Source organism: Hakea prostrata, chromosome 1 (genome assembly GCF_041222555.1).
Source record: "Hakea prostrata isolate BN-2017 chromosome 1, UWA_Hpros_2, whole genome shotgun sequence".
NCBI classification, from domain to species: domain Eukaryota; kingdom Viridiplantae; phylum Streptophyta; class Magnoliopsida; order Proteales; family Proteaceae; genus Hakea; species Hakea prostrata.
In genome coordinates this window covers 14769070-14793850 of record NC_142600.1, presented here as the reverse complement: position 1 = coordinate 14793850, position 24781 = coordinate 14769070, and the positions used below count along the sequence as shown (strand labels likewise).

Below are 24781 nucleotides of genomic sequence, written 5' to 3'. Positions count from 1 at the left end.
CTGGAAGTACATTACAATTTGTCAACCTAATCCATAAACTTAAGCAACTAATCTAATCCAATCCATCAATCTTATTTACTTATAATAACATAATCCATCAACTTAAGAAAGTTATTCCTTCCAACTTGCACTAACAATTTTTTTGATTGTGTGTGAGTGCTGCTAAAAGGAAAAAAATTTGTATTTTAGACAATGATAAGCCAGAGACATTGCCTCCTCCAACAAGACATAGGTTACACGATTCCTAAGGCACAAAGAAACAACTCAAATAATGAGAACCACCCACACACTTCTCATTCACCCTCTCTCTCTTATCTCCATTTGTATCTAAGCATAGTTGACTCCATTGAATGGAATTAGTATTTAAAAAATTATCTCAGTCTGAACGAAAACTACAATAAACTGGAAAGCCTCAATTACCAGTCAAATAAAAAATTGTGGGGGTGAGATTATTTACATTGAATTCTTCATCAATACATTTAGTACTTATCATCCCTTCCACTCAATTCTTGCAATATGAAAATATAAAAATTTAACAACCAGAAGGGGTGAAACAGAGGGCACTGTTGGAGTTTCTTGCAAGTGTGGTAGATATTTATTGTCCTTATGGAGTAGGGCTGGTGGGACTCACACTAGAGGCTAAGATCCTTCTAATGATCGTTTACATGCTGCATATCATAGAAAGAACCAACAAAGGGTTGGTTGGGATTATTGTAGTCAACCATTCAACTAGAAATTGACAACCAAATTCTTAATAAATGAAGTGCTACTCAAGTGTGGCCAATCATGTCCATATCAAATCAAAACAATAGGACCAAACCAGTCAAGTTGAAAAAACTATCTTTTCTTCTTACTCTTTGTTCATGATATAAGGTCTGTTTATTGGGTAACAGATTCCTTAGCCTGACCAATAAAACACCAATTGTTTGATCAAATACTGCTGTACAACTCAAACGTACAAGTGATGAGAATGTCATAATGCTTCTGTTAGTCCTAATTTATGTTTTTCCCATAAAATAAAGTGCATTACATCGTCCTGTAAATTCTGGGCAAAGAATTTATTCTTAAATGAGAAAAACCCAACACAATAGGCTGAAAGAAATTTGAACAGAAGAATCAACATACATTGAACTGCAACAAAAGCGTTTCTTGCCAGGGCTAAAGAGATTCTCTTCACCATAGTGGAAGAAGAGAACTTGGTTCTTAGACTTCCACTGTTGTTAAAATAAAAAAAACATCCATTTTTAAAATAATGCCATTCATTCCCACTCACATGCAAACCAGCTCAATAATACATCTTTCCAAACAGGTTCAGAGTTTACAACCTCTCCTCCCCACTCTATCATGGAAGCACTCTCTGCCAAGTATGAGAAGAGGAAGGAAGGCCAGTAGCCTAACACATAGTCACTCCCAAATTGCATCCACCAGTTCCCTTCTTTTGGGTCCTGCATTGCCATAGGAGAATAAATGAATTTACAGATTCAAGGCAAAAAATTACAGCAACTGCATACCATCCATGTATACCATGCAGCTCATCTTGACAAGAATTCGAAATGGGAATGACTGGGGTTCCATGAATCCCTGCCAGAATCAATCGGTCCCAAAATCCATAGCATCAGCAGTGACTGAACCCAACCTGGATAGCCAAATAACCAACTTTATAGCCATAAGTGAGGTTGTACATTTTTTGAGCCTAGTGCTAAGTATGACCTTAGATGAGGCCTATTGGAGGGCTAGGATACATATCATTGGCACCATGTAGCTGAGACTTCCCTGATTTCACTGGGGCTATTCTCTTCCCTCTTACCTTCACTTTCAATTCTCATTTATCACCATTTATTCTTTCTATCCATCTCATGTTTTCTATCTAAGGTAGTGTACACCGCATAATATATAGGTGGGGCAGAGGGGATCAAACATAGCAGGACATGTGGGGAATAAGTGAACAAGAGGACATAAGGACAGATGGCAAGGTCTCAATTGAGGGGGGGGGGGGATGTTGGTACCCACATTTACGTTGGGATTTTTGGCAGGAGAAAAAAGAAGGTAGGATTTGTTATAGGCATACAGGCTACTTTTTCCAAGTCTTGACATTTTGATTCAACATGAGATCCAAAGGACAAGCCCCAGCTCTAGAAAGTATACTCAATGTTACTGCAATTACAAAAAATTTCATGCTCTAACCCTTATCTAAGCAAAGAATTGCATGCTTTAGCTATGGAAATTAAGTCTATTCTTTATAACATGATCAAACCTTAGAATTGCTGACACAGGGTTTCTGCAGCTCCTCTAGTCTGAAATCGACAAAGTCCAATAAAAATCCGTTTTCATTTCTAAGAGAAAGCTTATAATCTTCTACCATAGCTTCAGAATCAGCAACAGCATCTTCTCTATATTGATCTGCACAATCAAAAAAGAGAGAGAGGCCAGTAGCACCAACTTAATGCTTAAATGACAATGACACATTTATTTAATGAAAATATACGTCATAAACAAATAACATGAAAGCTGCCATAGACATTAAAAGTAACATTTTATGACTAACTGATGGTGTAGAAATGCAAAATCAAAGGGGAATGAAGGGCATCCTCAGAGTCATGAAGAAGCATGCAACCAATGCATGGATAAATATGTCAAAGATGAAAATCTTACCAGCCAAGTTGTGAAGGGCATCCTCAGAGGCTTTTAGTTGAGCTTCTTTCTTTGTTTTCCCCACCCCAGTACCTACCTTCTCCCCAGCAAACACAACCTAGAACATATATCAACCAAGTGAGCTTCCTTGGATGCATTGACATACAACAGGACTCCTGGATCAGCAGTGACTGAACCCAACCTGGATAGCCAAATAACCAACTTTGTTTTGCCACCTAACCAACTCTGTTTGAGAGGAAACTTGGCATGTGAGCAGGGACCTCAGTATATCTTCCTAAAAGTTCCAACACACTCTGCTCTGCAACATGGCAAGCGTATGCATCTAACAGGGTTTGGTTATGACTGCCACACCAGCAAGCATATCTCTCAATTATTCAACAGATTCAAACAAATGAAGTTCCAATTAAAATTAGCTCTTCTTTTGTATTGCCATAGATAAGAGCAACAAAAATACACATAAATGTACAAACTAACAGCAGAACATCTACCGCAATTACAAAGCCGAAAAAGCTAACAAACTTCCTCTCATGTTTCTTCTCTTGAAAGGTCCAATACTGAAAGCCCTATCAGCTGAGACAGTCTAATTAAAGTTCCACATAGACTCAATAGTAGCAAGACTACTGAAGCATACCACCTCAGATTGACTTAATGCATTCAAATGTGATCCTTATCATGAGCAATTTGCAAATCAAACTCAAAATTATATCTCAAGCAAACACCTCAGTTTAACAATATCTGAATGTAAAACCAATTGCTATAAAAAGGGCAACCTTCAAATAAAAGCTACAATTAATCAAGAAGTAACCATTACAAAATTCAATAACATGACTGATGCTTAATAATAATCATCATTATCAAATACAAGCTACATTACTTTCTCTAAATAGTAATCATCATTTTCAGAAAGATAATAACAACTTTGAACAAAAACTTATAAGTTCAACTCTTATTTGTCTCCCTCTCGTACATAAAAATTAATTTTCTTTTAATCATAAAAGCAAACTAATACTAAAACTGTTAGTAATAGGAGCCTAACTGATAAATGTCAGCATTCTAGCTTTTATAACACTAAAGATTCATAGTGCATTGGATTTCGTTATATGGATTGCTAAAAACAAAGAGATTAATCATAAAAAAAAAAGGTGTCATAGTGTAAAGTGATGGGAATAGAGGTTACAGCAGATGTCTTCCATGGTTTCTGAAATTGATTGATTGTCATACCAAACAGCATAATCATCAATCAGTATTGAATAAGAATCATAAGGCCCCAAAAATTTTCAAAATAGGCCAGCTCATAAGCTTCCTAACATTACCAGGAAGCACTTCAACTAAACAATCAAGAGATTTGAACATGGTAGGTCATAAGCTCCTACACTATACCTTGTGCTTACAAATCTTCAAAGGAAATCTGTCAGGATCTATTAAAAATAAACCAAGACTTAGGATCTTATACCTGTGATTTGGTAGAAGTCGAACCACAAGAAGAAGCAGGACCAGCGCCGAACAAGAAGAAGATGCAGGACCAGGTTGAACTTGCGATAGAAGAAGATGCAGGACCAGCGCCGAGATGTTGCAGAAGAAGAAGCTTGACACTGAACTTGCGATTCACCTCAACGATGGAGCTCAATGATGAGGTTCCGTGACAGATGTTGATTTTGAAGAAGAAGAAGCTCAGCCTGCAACTTGCGATACGGCAGCAAGAGCTCAACGATGAAGCTGAACCAAAAGTTCACCAAAACAGAGGCAACGTTTTGTAGAAATGGGAAGAAGAAGATAACACTGAAAAATGGAAGCCAAATCACTCTCGCGATGGAGCCCAAGGATGAGGTTCGCGTGATAATGGTGCTCGGCGACAGAAGAAGACCCTGCGAGAACGAGAACCCTAGACAACAATTTCACGATAATGGTGATTCCGTTTTAATCACCCATATTTATATGTGGGTTCGATTTGGGTGAGTCTATTTGGAAACCACCTCAAGTGATTTTTAGGCTAAAACGTGAATTCCAGGTGATTCATGGAATCACCTAGATTCCGACTCAATTTTTAACCAAATACGTTTTTTTTGTTGGACTCATGATTCCCTGGAATCTGATTCCAGGGAATTGCGGAACAAAACGCCCCCTAAAGCTGTTCTGAGGTCTCACCTCACTGTTCCATAGTCTCCTTACTCTAATCCCATTAACTTCCTACGTCCCATAATAAAGTCATAAATCTTGTGTGGATCAGCAAGAGACTTGGACACACTTTCCTTTTCCATGCATCTTTTACCCAACCAGTCAGTTTTGGAAATTCCCAATTCTCTCATAGGTTTCAAAACATAGCCTGAAAAGTAATTAACTGACCTTCTCCACAAAATCACCCCAGAACTTGGCATGTGCACGCTGGTAAGGATCAGAGGGTAACAGAGGAGATTTGTCTTTGGAGATAGCATCAATGTATGCACTATGATCGAGATTCACCAGATGGGTTTCCCATTATGGATCAAAACATGGATTTTCTTGTGGATTGGGTTCATCTGCAGAAGCAGAGGACTTTTATCCAACAGGTTTTCGGTCTTCTCTTCATATTTGATTCCTTTCTCAGCCAAGGCCACTTTCACTCTCATCCCAAAAACGCTAGCAAAAAAATTCAAGAGAACAAACTCCTCTGCCATTATTTAGAAATCCACAGAGAACCAAAGAAATCAAAACACCAAAATATGGGGGTGATGGTATGTGAGAAAAATAGTGTAGCAGAGCACACACATATATTGACTTGGTACTTGGAAACTATATATTTTTACGGGGGGGAAAAATTCTTGATAGGTGGCACAGTTAGAACAGTGAACTAGGAAATTCTTAGGGCTACAAGTCAGTTTCCAACAGCAGCTTGGTTTTTCATTCCCCCAAAAGTGTAGTGGCATGGTGAATGCAAATTCACAGGTACCTTGAGGACCTTGTTTGGCATGACTCATGAGATCTCAATCACTTTTCCATCAGACACAGTTGGAATCTAATTGCAGAGGTTGAACATAATATGACAATGATTGAAAGTTGACAAGAAATTCTGATAGAGATTTGGCTATGTGAATCATAGGGGTGGGTCATATTGGCATCTCTCTGTTTATTTCATTTTCCTTCCAAGAAATGATTTTGCTACTGTATATTATAAGATCTTTTTTGGTAAAAAAATAAATTCTATTAAACCATACAGCTGTGAGAAACATTGAAATCTGTATTCAAAATATCCAGCTAATGACCAATTAGTCAGAACCTCTACCAACATGGCCAGTCTAAACAAGTAATCAACCACACTATTGGCTTGGAACAGATTCAAATATATAAGATACGACAGATTCCTGTAAAAAAGATTTAACAAGCAATATAGTTAAAATCTTAGATTTAATAGGAGAAAGCCTCTTAATCTGCTGAATCAAATCATTTATCTGATTCCACAATATATTTCCAAAGTTTCATTTAACAGGTTTAACACTCATTTGGATATCCAAAGCTTCACCAACTACACCGATTTCCACTAGAAATCACAAGCTTCAGCTTTCCATGACAATCTCTAAGCATAGCACCCATACCACCTCAATTCTCCTCTTTTGCCCAAGCCACACAAATCAAGAATTGTAGGGGGCTTTTGGATTGTCCCACCAAATGGTGCTGGCTCACGTGACTGCTCAGGCTGTACAGACCCAAGCTCAGATGCACCGTCAAGTTGAATATCCATCTTCTCTATCAGCTCCTGCAGCTTCATTGGCATCACAGCATCCATCCTTTCCTTCCAATGCTACTACGCAGGAGCATGCACATTATCATTAGATCCCAAAAGTGCTATAAGGGAACCATCAGATGTGTCTAATTCTGATCATAGATCCCAGCCTGTTATTGCTGATAAACCTGCGGAGGATGGCTACAATTGGCCAAAATATGGGCAGAAGCAGGTCAATGGCAGTGAATATCCTTGTAGCTACTACAAATGTACTCATCTCAATTGTCCTGTAAAGAAAAAGGTTGAGCGTTCTCTTGATGCCAAGTCACTAAGATTATCTACAAAGGCCAGCACAATCATCAACCACCTCAATTGAATAAACGTGGGAAAGAAAATGGAAACTTGCACTATCAGAGGAATCCTGACTTTAGTTCTCAGTTATACCTTGGAGATTTAAGCAGATCAAGTGAGACTTTTGCCTGCCTCTTCGCTGTCTAGGAGAGATCAGGAATCAAGCCAAGCTACACATGACCAATTATCTAGTTCAAGTGATGGTGGTGAAATGGGTAATTCTGAAACAAGAGCATATGAAAGGGATGACATCGAACCTGATCCTAAGAGACGGTAATTTTTCTTCTGAAGACATGCATCGAACCTTATTCTTATTGGTTAGTCACAGGAAGGTGCAGGCTTCTCACAGCTGCCTTCTTCACACAAAACAGTCACAGAACCCAAGATTATTGTGCAGACAACCACTGAAGTAGATCTTTTGGATGATGGCTATAGGTGGCGGAAGTATGGCCAGAAAGTGGTCAAAGGGAATCCTCACCCAAGGTTGTAAATCTGTCTCTTTTCTGTATAGCTATTAAAATTAGGAAGTTATTGCTGCTACATTACATCTCTTGTAACAAACCACTGCACATTGTGTTAAGATTTGCAAATTGCTCTGTTGTAATGACTGGTCATTACAGCTGTGTCACTTGAAAAGGAAATGAAAGGAGAATGAATGTTTGGAGGGAAACAACCCCAGTTATAGACATTGGTTTCTCATTTTACTGGATTTTGATGGAAGAAATTTCAAAATTTTTCTTGGATGGTCATGGCTTTTCAAATATCTCCTTTATTTTTTTGCAAATTTAGCAAGGTTTTCATACAAGTCCTCATAAAGCATGCTAAGCCTAGAATTTCCACAATTTCTTTTATTATAAATTATAAACCATGTAATCAAGAGTTTTAGACATGTTATAACCATTTTTAGCCAATGTCGCCCACAACTTATACAGATTTATTAATGACTTTTCACATTGTGGGGCCACTTTTTTATATTTTACATATCCTACGAGAAGAGGGATATGTGTTGAAAGAAACGATTGTGGTGAATGGCTTATTGATCCATGATCTCAAGCCCTCTATTTATAATTAAGTGGAAAGTAGACTATTACAAGGAATAGAAGTTTACATGAATGCAAACTCTAATATAACTCCTATACAAACTCTTATTAGACTCCTAATAGAATCCAACACTCCCCCTCAAGTTGAGGCATAGATATTAGTCATGCCCAACTTGCCTACAATAGGAAGGAAATCTCTTTCTTTCAAACCCTTAGTGAAAACATCTGCTACTTGGTCTCCAGATCTTACAAAAGGCATGCAAATAAGCCCTTGTTCCAACTTTCCTTTGACAAAAAACCTGTCAATTTCAATGTGGTTAGTTCGATCATGTTGCACTGGATTATTAACAATATTAATAGCAGACTTGTTGTCACAATATAACATCATAGGGTTTGGAGCTTGGACTCCAATATCTTTCAGCAAGCCTTTCAACCATAGTAGCTCACAAACTCCACGAACCATAGCTCTATATTCAGCTTCGGTACTAGATAAAGCTACCACATTCTGTTTCTTACTTCTCCAAGAAACTAGATTACCTCCAACAAAGGTACAGTAACCTAAAATTGACTTCCTGTCTGGAGATCCAGCCCAGTCTGCATCAGTGTATGCTTCTACTTTTAGATTATCGGTGGGTGATAGAAGTATTCCTTTTCCAGGAGTTCCCTTCAAATACTGTAGTATTCTGGTAACAGCTTTCATATGAGCTAAATATGGATCATGCATGAATTGGCTCACTATCCCTACAGCATAAGCGATGTCTGGCCTGGTGTGGGACGAGTAAATAAGCTTCCCTACCAGCCTTTGGTATCTTCCTTTGTCCACTGGTTCTCCCTCTTTTTCTTTAAGTTTAGCTCCAGCTTCAATAGGGGTATCAACTGGTTTACACCCCAACATTCCCACTTCTGATAATAGATCTAGGACATACTTTCTTTGGGATAGGAATATACCTTTATTTGATCGAGCCACCTCAATCCCTAAGAAATATTGTAACTTCCCTAGATCTTTAATTTCAAACTCTCTGCCGAGAAAGTCTTTCAACTTTTGAATTTCTTCACCATCATTCCCTGTGATGACAATATCGTCTAAATAAACAATGAGAAGTGTGATGTTAGTACCTGACTTCTTGACAAATAGTGTATGATCAGCATTGCTTTGCTTGTACCCAATAGAAGTCATTGCCTTCAGAAGGCGTCCAAACCAGCATCTAGGAGACTGTTTTAACCCATATATTGACCTCTTCAACCGACAGACTTTCCCTGCAGTATTGTCATCGGAAAAACCATATGGGATTTCCATATAGACCTCTTCTGCTAACTCCCCATGTAAGAAGGCATTCTTTACGTCTAGTTGGTGCAAGTTCCAGTGTTTGTTCACAGCTACAGACAACGAGAACTCGACGGTATTTAGTTTCGCAACAGGGCAAAGGTCTCCTGATAATCAATCTCATAGGTCTGGGTAAACCCCTTTGCAACTAGTCTAGCTTTCAACTTGTTGACTGATCCATCCATATTTTGTTTAACCACCACAAATACCCATTTGCAGCCCACTGGTTTTTTTCCTAGAGGAAGTGTAATCAGCTCCCAAGTGTCATTTTTCTTCATTGCCTGCATTTCCTCTACCATAGCTTCCTTCCATTTCTTATCAGCATAAGCTTCCTGCCAACTTTTAGGAACAGATGACAGAGAGGATATAAAAGCATGGTAGGAGTCAGACAAAGAGTTATAAGAAACATATTTAGCTATGGGATGTTGAGTACAAGATCTGACCCATTTTCTAACAGCAATAGGAAGATTGGAAGAAGATACCTCAGTAGAATCTGATTCTGGAGCAGGAGACTGAAGTGGTAACGTATCACCTTTCTCCACTTGCTTTAGCCGATTGTATTTCTTCCTCTGATAAGTCTTCACCTCCTTATTCTAATCAATCTGGTTTTGAAAGACCCCAACAGTGTGTTTCACAGGAGTGGTCTCCCCCTGGCTAGGTTCTTCACATGGTTCAGAAAACGAAGGGGGTGGATTAGAGTCCTCAATTATACTGGCCGAAGTCTCCCCCTGGTCAGGAAACTCTTTTGGGACTCTAAAGTTGTGTCGGTCTATGATAAGAAGATCTAGAGTCGGAAATAACACCTCTCCTCCAGGACTCTCCTCCTGGAGAGGTGTATAGTAAGGGTAAAACTCATGAAAAATTACATCCATAGATACAATGGTTTTCCTGGAGGGAGGATGATAACATTTGTACCCTTTCTGAGTAGCAGAATACCCCAAAAATATGCAACGTAGGCCGCGGGTAGCCAGCTTACTCTGGTGGGCTGTGATTCTGGCATAGCACACGCATCCAAAAATCTTTGGGGTAACAACAAAAGAAGAGGCTCCCTGAAGAATCTCATTAGGACATTTAAAACCAAGTAACCTACTGGGCATCCTATTCAGAAGGTAAGAAGCAGTGAGTATAGCATCACTCCAGGTCTGGTCATGTACATTCATAGCAATCATAATGGAATGGGCTATCTTTAAGAGATGCCGATTCTTACTTTCGGCTACCCATTTTGGGCAGCCATATCAACGCAACTGGTCTGATGTATTATGCCAGAGTCAAGAGAGATATCTTTGAAATTCACCATCAATATACTCGGTGCCATTGTCACTACGAAGGATCTTTACAATGGCATTGAACTGAATTTTAATCATATTATGAAAATCACGAAAACATCGGAAAACCTCATTTTTTTGTTTTAAAAGATAAATCCATGTAGAACGAGAGTGACAATCAATAAAAGTAACAAAGTACCTATGGCCAGTAATAGATACACGTCGGCAGGGACCCCACACATCAGTATGAATTAGCATAAAAGGAATAGGTCTTCTATTATAAAGAGAATGTAAATAAGTAGAACGAGTCTGCTTTGCAAAAATGTACGCTTCGCAAAAAAAATTATCCTCATTATAAGAAACCAAATCAGGAAATATTTTCTTAAGAGTTCCTAGAGGGGGGTGACCTAGCCTACGGTGCCACTGATGAAGGTCTGATTTTACCGAATGGACCGGATTAGAAGATGTAGTCAAAGCAGACGCAGATTCTCCAATCGGCTCAAGCAAATAAAGTCTATTGTCTAGTTTACCACGTCCAATCTCCTTCCCCGTGACCAGATTCTGGAGGACACAATAAGATGGGAAAAAAGTCACTTTACAATTCAAGTCATGTGTAAGACTACTGATAGAGAGCAAGTTACTAGAGAAAGAGGGAACATGTGAAACTTTAGACAAAGAAAGTGATGGAGAATGCTGAATGGTTCCTTTTCCGGAAGTTGGAGAATATTGTAAGAAATAAGAGGATAAACCTGTCATATGATTTGTGGCTCCTGTATCAATGATCCAAGGAGTAGAAACTAAAGAAGCTTAAAAGCTTGTAAAAGTTTTACCTAATATAGCAAGGTAGGAGTTGGTATGGGTAGTAGAGGAAGCAGTGGTCGAGGCTGTACCGTCAATAGTTGTCATGTTGACAAAATTATCTGCAGTTCTTCAGTCTTCAACCTTTCGAAGTAACTGAAATGTCGCATAATACAATAGCCAAACCACCCAAACAAATGATAGAATTCAAAAAATACTTATAAAGAATACTATTTTTTTCTTCTTTTCTGATTCTGATTCTGATTCTAATTCTGATTCTGATTCTGATTCTGATGACATGGAAAATCACAAACAGGTCCCTGAAAGTTTGTAAATTTACAAACCTAACCCTCAAACATAGTATTTATGTTTTCTGTTTTTCTTTTTATTTTGGTTGGGCTGATCAAAACAGAAAACATAAATACAGCAATAGTCTTCACTCTTCAGGAGTCTCTTTCAGCGGAAGTTGCAGAAGCTCCGGCAGTAGAAGCAGCAATAGCAGGAGCAGCGGCAGCGGCAGTTGCAGAAGAAGCAGCGGTAACCGATTCTAATCTATGATTCTTATCGCAAAAAGCAGCAGCAGCAAGAATTCAAGAATCGCAGCAACAGGAATTCTTGTCGCGAGAAGCAGCAAGAAGCGTGGTTCTTCTTCTCTTCTTCTTTCCTTTTTTTTCTCTCTGATCTTGGAGGTGGAACTGAAACGATAGTGCAGCGGTGCGATGGGTTTGAAAAGGGAAAAAAATTCTGCCAAACGATAGTTGCAGAATTATGGTTTGAAGAATTGATTTCTGCGATGGTTGCAGAATTAGGTCGTAGAAGAACAAGAAAAAACTGCAAAGGGTTTTGGTGAAAAAAGATAATCTTCTATGGGTTTATGGGTTTGAAGAAAGAAAAAAATAGAAGAAGATCCTAATCGAATTCAGGCTCTGACACCATGTTGAAAGAAACGATTGTGGTGAATGGCTTATTGATCCATGATCTCAAGCCCTCTATTTATAATTAAGTGGAAAGTAGACTATTACAAGGAATAGAAGTTTACATGAATGCAAACTCTAATTTAACTCCTATACAAACTCTTATTAGACTCCTAATAGAATCCAACAATATGAATGAATAAAAATCTCAACACACTTTCCCTCCCAAAAACTTTTGAATATTGTGAATTTGAGTTGATATTTAAAACCCAATTTTCTGTGACTGCACTGTTGTTTGGTTTTCTAGCTGACATTGTTAGTGTTTTCTTTTCTCTAGCTTCATTGGAACCACTATTAATTGCCATATACACCCTCTTATGAACCAAATAGAAGCAGATGTCCAGATCTCCCTGACTCCTTTTTTTTATTATTCCACACTATAACTCTCTCTTTGAGGCAGCTGATATGTCTTTCATTTGCCCAAGAAGCCAAGATTGAGGTCCATTTTCCATTATTATATCCCTGGTCAGTTCTGCGCTCAATAAAATCAATTAGAAGATAAGTGTCTATACATGGCTAAGATGACACCTTGGAAAAGGTCGGTTCTAAACTGAACTCAATGTTACTATCTTTTCTAACTTTTGCATATTTTCTCAAGCTATCAAACAAGTCCTAATATCCCAAACACGTTGCTCCAACATTCAGTACTAAGACATTTGCACCTCTATTGTAAACTCTAATCCTACTTCCTACCTAGCCCATCCTCTGGTGTGTGCTGAAATTCCTGACAATGAGTTGGAGGTTTATATTTTCATTTCTTATACAAATTTCTATCCATCATGACTTTTGAGTATTTGCTAACTCTATGGCATTTTGATAACTAGATAAAATAGATTTTGTTGTTCACATCCTTAATTATGTTTTGCTACTTGAAGCTCTAGGGAAATTGCTGCATTGAAACACTAATGACAGCCATGATATATCTTAAACATTTCCCTTATGCTTCTACATTTTCACTCTTGCATCAGTGGCTGACGCCGAGTAATCTAGAGGTGTGCCATATGATATGCTCTTTTGGTATCGGCAATACGATATGTGCTTTAGATGAGAAACTCATGCGATTAGGATAGAATCGAATGAAACTATATCAGATTGACCTCAGTTTAACAATCAAAATGAAGCTTTTTCGTCATCTTTATCATATGATTTCAAACCAGCCCGATAAGATCGGATCAATCCGGTTGGGTCTGCTTCGATCCTTGCCGTGTCACACAGAAACCGATCCCCTACTGTTAACATCAATTAGTACGAATTTGAGTCGGTCTCATTAGAGTTGGAGACAATTGGTTAGACGACGGCTACTTCACTTATTAGAATAGTATTAGCAGCTATCTCAGAATGGAATAGAAAGAACGAGAACAGCCCCGTTCAACAGATTATTGAGATGGCACAACATTTAACTCCCATATTAGCTCTCTTCTAACACTTTATGTCAATATCTCAATCTTTTCTTCTAATAATTTCTATTTGTTTAAAAAGAAAAGCTTAAGTAGAGCTAAAAATTATTTAAGTCAAATCATGTATCATTAAAAATCTATACTCTGTTTCAATCTAATTACATTAAGAGCAAAACGTCCACGTGCATTTGCACGTGCGTTTTTACATTATATATATATATATATATATTACGATCCTCAAGAGGTAAGGAATCTAATTAGACAAAGGACACACGAAGGAGGGGCATGGTAAATGACAAAAATACCCCTAGGGCATTTAGCCAGCCCTTGCAGCTGCATGCTCAAGGGCCAAGGGGGCTCTTTAGGCCAATTATTGGGCCTGCTGACCCTAGTTATCAAAGGGCCAGGACGCCTAGGCATTGACTAGCAAAGCTTCGGTGATGCCTCGGCAACACCGAATTGGATGCTAAACTGAGAAAAGTCTGACTTCATACGCGCAGGAAACTATCACCAGAAGATCTCCTTTTTCCCGCTTGGCCCTATCACCCCGTAATAATACAAATATATAATTCCAAGATCCAAATACCAGAATTCAGACTAGGTTAGGCAGTACGTTATACAGGGGTAGACCATTATATTCAACTTTGAGGGGAGAAGGAAGCTGACACAGTGACTTCTTTCCAACATCTCAATATATACTGAATTACCTCTGAAGATATGACTATTACACAATCACACCCATCGATTCAATTGGGAAAAGTGAGGCCACAGCACTAAGATAGATCCACTTTGTGGCACTGGTTCGTCTTCCACAGTACTAACTTTAGGTTAGAGTGCAAACAGGTTGTTGATCACCATGTGTGGGTTCTGTTGCAATCCCTGTGATCTGCAATTTTCACTGTTTTATTTTGGTATAGTTTCTCTTGCAGGCCCCATAAAAGGTTTCCACATGGTGACAGATAAATTTATTTCTTATGTATTTATCCTCTGATATTCATCATCTAGCCTAGAGAGTTTCTAAAACCTACTCCTAATACAAGCACCCACTTTTATCCTAATACTTCAAACTTGCCAAGGCTGTCCAAATCTTTTTTGTCTTGTGTCACCATTCACTACAACTATCAATATGCCAAACAAACGATTCAAAAACCAGTGAAAAAGAACGGGGGGAAATGACATGGCATCATGCAAAGCCATAAAATGTGTCCCTCAGATAACAAGCTCGAGAGTAAAACCAAAACAAGAGCATTATCATACTGAAGATTGAGGATCACTTAAGTAGTCAACATGATGTATCATAATCTTTGAGGAGTTCACAATCGTCAAAGACGTTTACTCTACAGTTATGGAGATGTTTGACAGAAGAGATTACATCCTGGAATAGAAGTTTCTGACGACAGTTTCCAATTTCAATAGAACTCAGGTTGGATCCACAACATATACATCATTATATGTAATAAGGATAACTTTGATATTGACATCATCACCCAGCAATCAACCTGGCATTACTGAACACTAACATAAACCATTCCATCAAAAGAAAAAACAGTCATAACAAGCTTACCATAGGTATTGGCAGATCTCTCAAGCATGAATTTACAGTTGACCAGAACTACATATGTAAGTGTCACAGCACCTTCTTCGTAAAGAGCTGCAGCAACAGCTTTCACCAATAAAACATTTGGACAGGGTAAGGTAACTGACCATATAGATGTGATTTGCAACATGAATTAGAGGTTTCACACCGAATTTTCTGCAATGAATCCAAAATTCGAAATTCTGTTGTCAGCTGTGTTACAGACGAGTCACGAAGAGCAACCCCATCAAAATGTCGTTCAGCAACCAGTTTTCCAAGCAGATTCTCTACAACATGAACATCAGAACTACTGGCAGTATCTCCAACAACATTCTCCACATCCATAAATTATGATCCTATCACACCTGTTGAAGTCATGGTGGGAGACCTCGGCGAGATCTCGCGAGATATCTCGGTTTTTTCATAAACCGAGACGAGATCAAGGGCGAGATCTGCGAGATGGGATATCTCGCTATATCTCGCCATAACTCGTCATATCTCGCCCCAAATCTCGCCATATCTCGCTGGAATTCTCAATTTTTACTAAATTTTTTGTAGATTTCAGCCAAAGTTTCACTTGCAACTACTCTTAGCACATCTACAACATCAAAGAAAGCTCAATCATCCTCTACTTGTCTTATGAACTTATGCGTTAATGACTTATATAAAACTTCTAACGGTTGTATACTTTTATTATTCTATTCTCGAAAGTTAAGATTGTAATACTCATATGAATGTTATCTTGATGACATTTAAGTTATTTGATGTATTTGATACACATGATTTTCATTTATATGCCTTAAGGTTTTATATTACATGTTATATAACCTTGCATTCTCTAATCCTATAGCATTAATGGTTTTATATTATATGTTATATAACCTTGCATTCTCTAATCCTACAGCATTTCGGTTTCACAATATGGGTAGACTTAGAAATCATACTTAGGGCTGTTTTCTCACAAATCCAAGGCCACTAGTGTGTTCAAAAGGCATCAAATAGGCTAAATACCAAGTTTTAGCCTAACTGGGACCCTAAAACCCACCGAGATGGGCTACCGAGTTGACGCCCAAAAAATGGCATATCTCAACCGAGATCTCGCCGAGATGGTCGAGATCTCGGTTTTTCATGGTAGCGAGATCTCCCACCATGGTTAAAGTGAGATGAGCATTTCCCCCAAGCTGAACTGTAGCATAGCGTAGAAGACTAACAGCACCATTTTGCTGATAAACTACAGCAGCATCTATCCATTCCAACAATCTCGTAGGAGCATATTTTCTATTGGACCTAGGTGAAGATGAATGCAAAGCTTTATGAAGCTCTACAGCATGTCCAATCCAAGAAGCCAGGGAAGATGAAGTTGAGTCAGTGACAATGACTTCAAAAAGTTCCGCAATTGAGTGAAAGATCATATGATTAAGTGATGAACCAGCTGAATGTCATAAGTTTAACTAAATCAGTGTAAAACTAAAACATCTACGAATAAGCAGCAACACAAGGATAATTTATGTTGTACAGTAAAAATAACCATATGGTACCACTAGTTAAGAGTCACTAGCTCCAATTTTTTGTCAAGAGTTTGGTAGTAGTTGAGTCATTAATAGGTAAGTGTTAGCTAATAGTTGGATGGTGCAATTAATGTTTATAACTCTTTAGAAAAGCTAGATTAAGAGGGTGAAGCCGTGAAACATATACTCATCATTTGAAATCAAAGTTACTGTGTTAGCTTTTATTCTCTATGGAGAAGCCTTGTGTTTGATCAAGGTACGTTGGTGTTCGATCCACCTTGCGGTGTGAAGCCTAGGTGACATCTAGCCCAAACCTAACCAGGACACCCTAATTGTTTTGAGATAAAGAAAGACTTGTTTGATGTTAAACCTTAATGTTAGACCTTGATTTCAGTGTTATTATCTTTGAAAGCCTTAGGAAGTCATGCCAAACATTTCCCTTAGGGTAGATCTATAATGTTTGGCCTTATCCTAACCTTGACCCGGCCAGGGACCTGTTATGTTTGTAGGTCTGAAAACCCGAAGTGGGGGAAATGAGACTTGTGGACCCTTTAGGTTGAAGACACGGTGTTTGACCCAAACCCATGGGCATTGACGATGATACCCCTCGTTTGAATACATTGTCAGTGTTTAAGGAAAATCTGCGCATCGGAGAAGATTGATTTAGTTGAAGTACCTAATGACCTCCTGTGCACAATCCGAAGGTATTCCCCGAAACTAGACTTCTTGATTGAATTGTAGAAGAAAACCTCACTCAAATTGACCTTGTATAGCCTTTCAAAACCCTACTTGAAGTAGTTGAACTAAACCTGTTTTTCTGCTGAGAAACATTTTGGTCGATCCTTTTGGTCGATACCATCGACCAAGGACCATCGACCAAAGTTCCCCAGTCAGCCAAGTTAATGATTCCATGGAATATTCCCATTCTATTTATTATAACCTCGAGCCTTGAGCCCTATTGCAATCATTTTCTCACCTGAAAACGTGGGGGGAGCTTCCCAAAGCAACTCCTTGGCTAATGTAAAGGGCACTCCACCAAAAACTCCTTGTTTATCTTTGATTCTTGTCTACATCTTTCAGACCAAGGTATGAATCACCATTCCACTCTCTATCCTACCATTTTCTATTATTTTCTATTCCTATCTTGCTGATGAGACATTGGAGATGGTGCTGCAACCTTGCAACCACCACTCCAAGTGTCTACTCATGCTCAATCCATGATTTTCTTAGCCATTCATTGATGCTATGCCTCCTCATGCCTAGCATATGTATTCTTTGATTTTTCTATTAACATCATGCCATTTTGTACCAAACTGAGTTGTATGGTATGTTATGTTCATGTTTATCACTGTTATATGATTCCAATCGAATTTCTATTAGTTCCCCTAGCTATTACATGCCATTTCCTTGTCAATGCAATCAATTCCAACTCATGCCATGATGTTTGTCACTTAAACTTGTTAGCTCAATTTGGGGCTTTTTGTTTGGACCATTGGATTGGGTTAATTTCTTGACTTATAGTGTCCTACTACTGTTGTTAAGCATTCCTCCAAGTTTCAGATTGATCCGAACACCGAAAAACCAATTTCGGATGAAAACCCCCAAAATCCACTATTCTGTCCCAAAGAGAATTTTGGTCGATCATTTTGGTCGATACCATTGACCAAGGACCATCGACCAAAGTTGTTGCTGACAGCAACCTTGGCCAGTTTTGATCCAATTGACATCCGATCTTCCCGACTTCTTCTCTAACTTATTATTGATGTTTGTTTAGGGTCCTAACAATTCTTTTGGACTAATTCTTGGTATTCTCAATTCATCATCAACTCAACCTAAGGTAAGGATGGTTATCTCCATAAACATATAGATCATCAACTTATGATTTATGTTCTTATTTATGAATAGAATCTCTTGATTACTTTTAATCTTTATAAGACTATTATATATGTGTTAGAACAGTAGTATTGAAATCTTTATACTCTTGTCATGTTACATTACTATTCTTGTTTACATATGTCTATGATGATTCATTTCATTATCATGATTTAACTTGTATTATGAAGATGTATTGGATGCATGAGAAGTGATGAACTTGAATATGTGATTGCCTATGTATAACTTGGGAATGGGGAGTGTCCCATTGACGCTTCTGTCCTTGGGCACCGGAGGGAATAGTATGGGATGTTCTCCGAAGGTGCCTATTGACTCTTTCCCGGGTTATTGGATGATATACATAGGACTGTCTAGTGGTTTGGCTAGGATGTCCCTGTAGTATCAAACCCGAATCGGAAGGGCATTGAGCCGAACGACCCGTGGTAGCAGTGGGGATTTGTGGGCACTCAAGACCGGTAACCAACCCGTGAAAGGTCATAAATTCTCATTGTGGGAGCCATTTATTGGTAGGGTTGCAAATGGATAGACTTGGGCTCACTGGCACTCAAGACCGGTAACCAACCCGTGAGAGGACGTGAGAGCTTCCCGTTTACTATTTGTGGATGACCAATAGGGTTGATGAGTCCGTAATCTGGGATTACGCTGACTCTAGTGTGAAGGATACCAGAAAGGATCGCCAGGGGCGAGGAATGGACGTATCTCGATCTGAGATGATATGACTGAGTAGATGACTTGCACTGGGCTAGGCTTTACTACATGCGCCAGTACTTATACCAAATGGTGATGTGAGAGAGCGGTGACCGATCCCTTTACCATGGTTTTTTAGATGACTTTACCGATATTCCCCTAGCATTCCCAAGATATGGAATGGGAGAGAGACAGACGACCCAAAGAAGTATGGTGCTATGACTTAAAGCATGTCTACCTTAGAGACCAGCATTCATAGAGTTAGAACCATACTTGCATCATGTGTTCCATATCATATTGCATCATATTATGGCTTGTATCATATGGTTTATATTTTATGGAATGACTACCTTGCTGAGTTCTTTTGAACTCACTCATTTTTGTAACATATTTTGTTAGACTTTTCTACAGGTACTACCACTTGTTGGATGTGTGGCGATCAACCCTCTGGAGGCCGCGTTGAAAACTTGTATCATACTGGTAGCGATGAACCAGTTGATAAAGACGAGTAGACCGAGATCGAGACTTGTTTGTAGCAGTTCAGTTTTATATTTGTGTGTTAGGGATGGGATGTCGCCTCATTCCCTTTTTAACCTTTTTTTCTTTTTTAATTGTCGGGACTATAGCTTAGTTGTTTCACTTGTTATTTGGTGAATCGATTGTAACCTTTACTTTTAGTTGTTTCATCTTCCGCTAATATTATAGGATGGGTTTCCTCCCTCCTTTTTACACTTGATTGTTTATCCTAATTGAATCATTTCCGCACTCTGATGTTATTTGTGAATTCTGCTGAAATCTTTTCTCGACTTTTATTATTAAATTATTTGGATACAAAGAATTGTTCTTTCTTTTGATTAAATTATTGTGTTAAGTGACAATTATCGTTCCTAAACTTAATCGGCGGGACCGTAATTCACTCCCCGGGTAATCCAGATAGGGTACCCCTTGGTGGATTTAGGTCGGGATGTGACACCAAGTGTTATTTTGTTGTCCTTATTGTTCTCTCATTTTTGTTATAATATCATTCCCTCACTCCTCCGTCTAGCAATAAGCCCATCTAGTTCTTAATATTCTATTTCGGTTACTACCTTACCTGGAAGTACAAATTTGTCCCTTTTTTTTTAGATGTTATCCTAGAGTCATCATTGTGATAGCATTCTAGATTTCAGCTTGCTTCACAGCTGAATTCTGTCTCACTCTTAAGACTGTCAAATCTGAATTTCCTTCCTATGAAAAGATCCTATTTGGTTACTGTTTTTATCAATCAATGATAGTTCTATTACCCTTACTCCACACTCAGTGCTTAACACACAAGTACTCATTTTATTCAGAACTTCTGTTTCAGGTATGACACCACCTGTTGCTGATATTTGGATCCCGTTAAAGAAGATGACAAGGTGATCCTTTGTTTCTGTGTTACACACTTATCTTTGAATTATGGAACAAAAAAATACTTAAGTCGGCACTCGGGCAGCAGATGCTATTCCCATCTATGGCCACAACAGTGGCATCTGATCATGAGTGACAAATTATAATACCTTATCCAAGTTACTTCTTTCATCTTTCCATTTTCTATGGTTGGTTTCCAGCCCATCCCACTTGCCCAAAGTGAGGAAATCTTCTTTATACAAGTAGGAGCTCTCGTATAGTAGCTCTTTCTTGCTTTTCCTTGCTGAGGTGTTTCTAACTGACATAGAGAAGATGAAGAGGGGAGGGTTGGAAAAAGTTGATGAAAAGAAATGGGTTTATGATTCATCTCTTGATCATAAAGGAAGAATACCTACTAGAGATTCCATTGGTGCGTGGAAAGCTTCTCTCTTCATTATCGGTAAGAACCTTCCTTTTCCTATGGAGGTAAGAAAATCATGATCAGGATGGCGGACCCAAAGCTATTCCTTTTCCTATGGAGGTAAGAAAATCATGATCGGGATAGCGCACCCAAAGCTATGGAACTCGGGTATGGGTCTTTTATCGAAATAGAATGACCTTATTATTTATTATTTTTATTTTTGAGTCACTAGATATAGTATGTCCGGCCCAAATTCACATACTTTTGTGATTTACTCCCCATAACTCTTATTTTTATTTTTGAGTCACTAGAAATAGTATGTCGTCTGGCCCAAATTCGCATATTTTTGTGTTTTAATCACCATAACTCTTATTTTAATTTTTGAGTCACTACATATAGTATGTCCAACCCAAATTCGCATATTTTGGTGTTTTACTCCCCATAACTCTTCCTCAGCTGGGCTGGGGCAGAATAAGAGAGCCAGTACAAGTATTAGTAACAAAGCAAAAATGCACCCTTCACCATTAACATGTTTGCTCACAATAATTGAGGCCTCTCAAGAGAATCAATGATTGCATTTCACTACAAAAAACGCATAAGTAATATTAATAAAAATAGGAATAGAGGTTATTTTCATTATAACGAATATTGATTCCGTTTGTTCTTATAACACATTTTAATGAGATAAATGAACATTCTAATAATATGGAAGCCAATCTATGAAAAGATAAAAAGGAACCAATTCAGTTGATGTAAACATAAAAAGTATGAAAAACAAAAATAAAAGAAAAATTAATCATCATAAATGAAAATCACACACAGCAACTCTCTAAAAACCCCTTTTCCATCTACCAAGAAACCGGCGTGAACCATACCGGCGCAGACAAATAAGAATGTGACGCATTTGAAAAAGAACGTACAATGCTATTATCTTGTAAGTGAAACACACCCAAATCATGCGAAGCTGCTCTCTCACGCTGTGGTGGAGGCCAAATGGCATTAAATTTCTGAAAGTAATCATCTGTAAAATATATAGAGTTCCCCTTAAATCCATGATGATCAAGTGCAGAAACAGAAACTCCAGTACTTGTGCCAATAAATAAAGCTTGGTCCCCCAAATCTTCAACCTTGATCCAGCACCGGTGCTGTAGATCTAACTTATATACCTCAAACATGGTAGCTATTGGATGATCAGTATCAATATCACTTAGATCATCATCTTTAGTGAATGAGGTCCATTTTGCAACCACTAGCAAGTCCCCACAGCATTCCACCAAATAAAGAGAAGTAAGCTCATTTTCAAGTTCATTTTCTTCATCCAACCTTATTTTAACTGGAGGAGGAACAATGTCACAACTTGTTTCCCTTGGTTGAGGAGATAACTCCAGAAGTATAAGATCAAAGCTGAACTTAATTGCATATAATTTTCCTTGATAGACAATAAGGTCTTCGTATCCAGGAAATCTTGATCCTATAAACTTCTTTGTGAAGGCAGTCCATGTCCCATCTCCTGGTCTACAGAAGGCTAAATGACGGGTCATAAAAATAGCAACGACGAAACAATCACCAGTGGCCACCGAAGAAGGGTTGGAACCGTTAGCAGCAGCATGAGGAGGCGACGAAAACATAACCTTGCGAATGTAATTCGGGCTAGGTTCATAGTACAAAGGTACATATTCATCGTCGAGATGAGAAAGTGTAGATTTAGGTGGAAGGTCTATACGAACACGAGTAAATGGATTGAAGTAAAACATGCATCCATCGTGATTACCCAACATTATCAACCAACCCCAGCTAGACCCACAACATCGAGCACCACGGATTTTAGGCAATTCTAACCTAAAAACTTTGTCATGGAAGAGATCGAAAAACCCATGATGATACCCTGACTCCGAGAAGGAAAACATGAGCCATGGGGGGAATTGAGGTTTGGAGGGAGTTGAGGTTTGTATTTGTATTTGGTTGGCAGCAATGGCGATGGATTGCCACTGCCGACACACAGCAGCAAAACGATGGAATCCCACCACGTCTAATTTGTTTAATATCAGAATCTGAATTTCATTGGGAAGTATGTCAATAATGCTACTAGGGATATTATTATTCTTAACCCCAGAAATTGAAATCTTCTTCAACCGCTGTCTAGCACTTGAGGAGTAGCAGCTGGATAGGGAATCCATGGAAGCGATGCTAAGTTCCTAGACCTGTCTATCTAAGTCTAACTACGGCAGGGAAAATAACAAAGAAAGTAAGGCACTAATTGACGAGGTTACCTGGACGGAAAGGATCGACTGATCGTCAATAGTCTGATATGTGATGTTGAAGAAGAAGAAGAAACAGCCGCTCCGCCTCCTTGGGGTCTACCGGATTTTATAGCACTGTCTCCGTGAGGGCGGTGCACTCCCAGTCCCACATTGTGATACGGGGGCAGTTATAGGAATTAAGAGAGAAAAACGTGAGTGGATGGATAAGTAGATACTTGAATAGTTTTAGGATTTAAGAGATTTAAGAGATTTAAGAGAGAAACGTGAGTGTAGTGAGTGAGTGGGTAGATATTTGGGTAGTAGGGTTTAAGAAAGAGAAACGTGAGTGGATGGATGGGTATAGTATGTTATATACTTGGGTAGTTTTAGGAATTTTTATTTTTTTTTGGCCAAAACAAAAACAGGGTCGTTTTAGGATTTAAGAGAGAGAAATGTGACCGGTATGAAGTGTTTTGGTGATTTAAGGATTTTCTATTTTTTTTTTTTTATTAATTAATTTAATGGGAAATTGGGGCTCTGCAAATTTGGGATTTCCTCTCTTGAGATGAGTATCCGATTAGGAGTGTAAGTGTAAGTGTATAACAACATGACTTTCCTTATTTGACAATAATACTGTAATTCCAAGCCTTGGGCCCTACTCAACCAAAATTTAATCTTTCTTGCCGAAAGAAGCTCCTGTGTATTTCCAATATTACATAATTAGTCCTCTGATCTAGAATTTTATTCATAATTTCAAAACAAAAATCAGAGAAATTTTTAAATTTAATTACAAACTTTATAAGTCATCAAATCAATCTGGAATCACTAAGTTGGGGGTAAAATAACTCAATTTTGACTAAAATAAGATAATTCCACTAAAAACGGTGGATTATAAGATAGCGGGTTGCACACCTTTTCACATTAGTGAAAAGGCTTATGAATAGCTTGGAGGCTAGGCTGAGCTCGCTAAGATCAAGGAAATTCTAATATGTTGGTCAAAGCCTAGAAATTTATACACCTAACGTAAATGTCTCTGAATACACATAACTCGAAAAAAAACTGAGGATTTGTGCTCAAAATTGTGAGTCACATTTCAAGTCAACTAATACATAGAATGCAACCAATACATTATGTAATGCTCACCAAGGCATACAACCCGTGTGTGTGTCCCTAGTTTGCTCGAAACCATCCTATCAGTTACGAATCATATGTAATTTGGCAAATAGCAAGATATTATGTGGAAAACTAGGCAAGGCCGGATAAACCACCTAGAACTACGATGCACTAGGTGTAACAACTCACCGTTCAATTCTCCTCAAGCACACACGAATTCTTCAATATTAAATGCATAAAAAATGCATCTAAGATCAATAGAGTGGTGATCAATCACCCCAAAGCATTAAGAACAAAAGAGAGACACACGGGAATTGAAACTTATGAATTGTAAAAAAATAAAGAATTAATCAATCATCCATGAAAATAAAGGAATTCATCTACAACTCTGATGGAAGAAATTTAGAACATTCCCACTAAAAGAAATATCATAAAAAATATTATAGAAAACAAAGTTCTCATAATAGAGATAAGGGA

At 38.3% G+C, this 24781-nt stretch overlaps 2 protein-coding genes and 1 pseudogene across 3 annotated transcripts; 1 reads left to right on the top strand and 2 right to left on the bottom strand.

Annotated features, from left to right (window-relative positions):
• Positions 1-307: 307 nt before the first annotated feature.
• Positions 308-23472, bottom strand: LOC149027738 (uncharacterized). Of its 2 annotated transcripts, XR_016175034.1 has the most exons (6): positions 23222-23472; positions 15063-15251; positions 2834-2994; positions 2653-2749; positions 2255-2400; positions 308-1445 (listed from the first exon to the last, which is right to left on the bottom strand). XR_016175034.1 is itself a non-coding variant. In XM_089165417.1 (5 exons), exons 2-5 carry the CDS (start codon positions 15063-15065, stop codon positions 1260-1262), a joined length of 432 nt encoding a protein of 143 aa, XP_089021543.1. In that variant the 5' UTR covers positions 15066-15251; positions 23222-23466; the 3' UTR covers positions 308-1259. The 2 variants fall into 2 exon arrangements, 1 of the variants encoding a protein (XP_089021543.1); XM_089165417.1 differs by lacking the exon at positions 2834-2994 and having other exon boundaries at positions 23222-23466.
• Positions 4363-7261, top strand: LOC149027740 (putative WRKY transcription factor 3 pseudogene; annotated as a pseudogene).
• On the bottom strand, positions 19602-23228 carry LOC149027739 (F-box protein At2g26160-like). The gene has a single exon (XM_089165405.1). The coding sequence runs from the start codon at positions 23126-23128 to the stop codon at positions 21800-21802; it is 1329 nt and encodes a 442-aa protein (XP_089021531.1). The 5' UTR covers positions 23129-23228; the 3' UTR covers positions 19602-21799.
• Positions 23473-24781: the final 1309 nt, after the last annotated feature.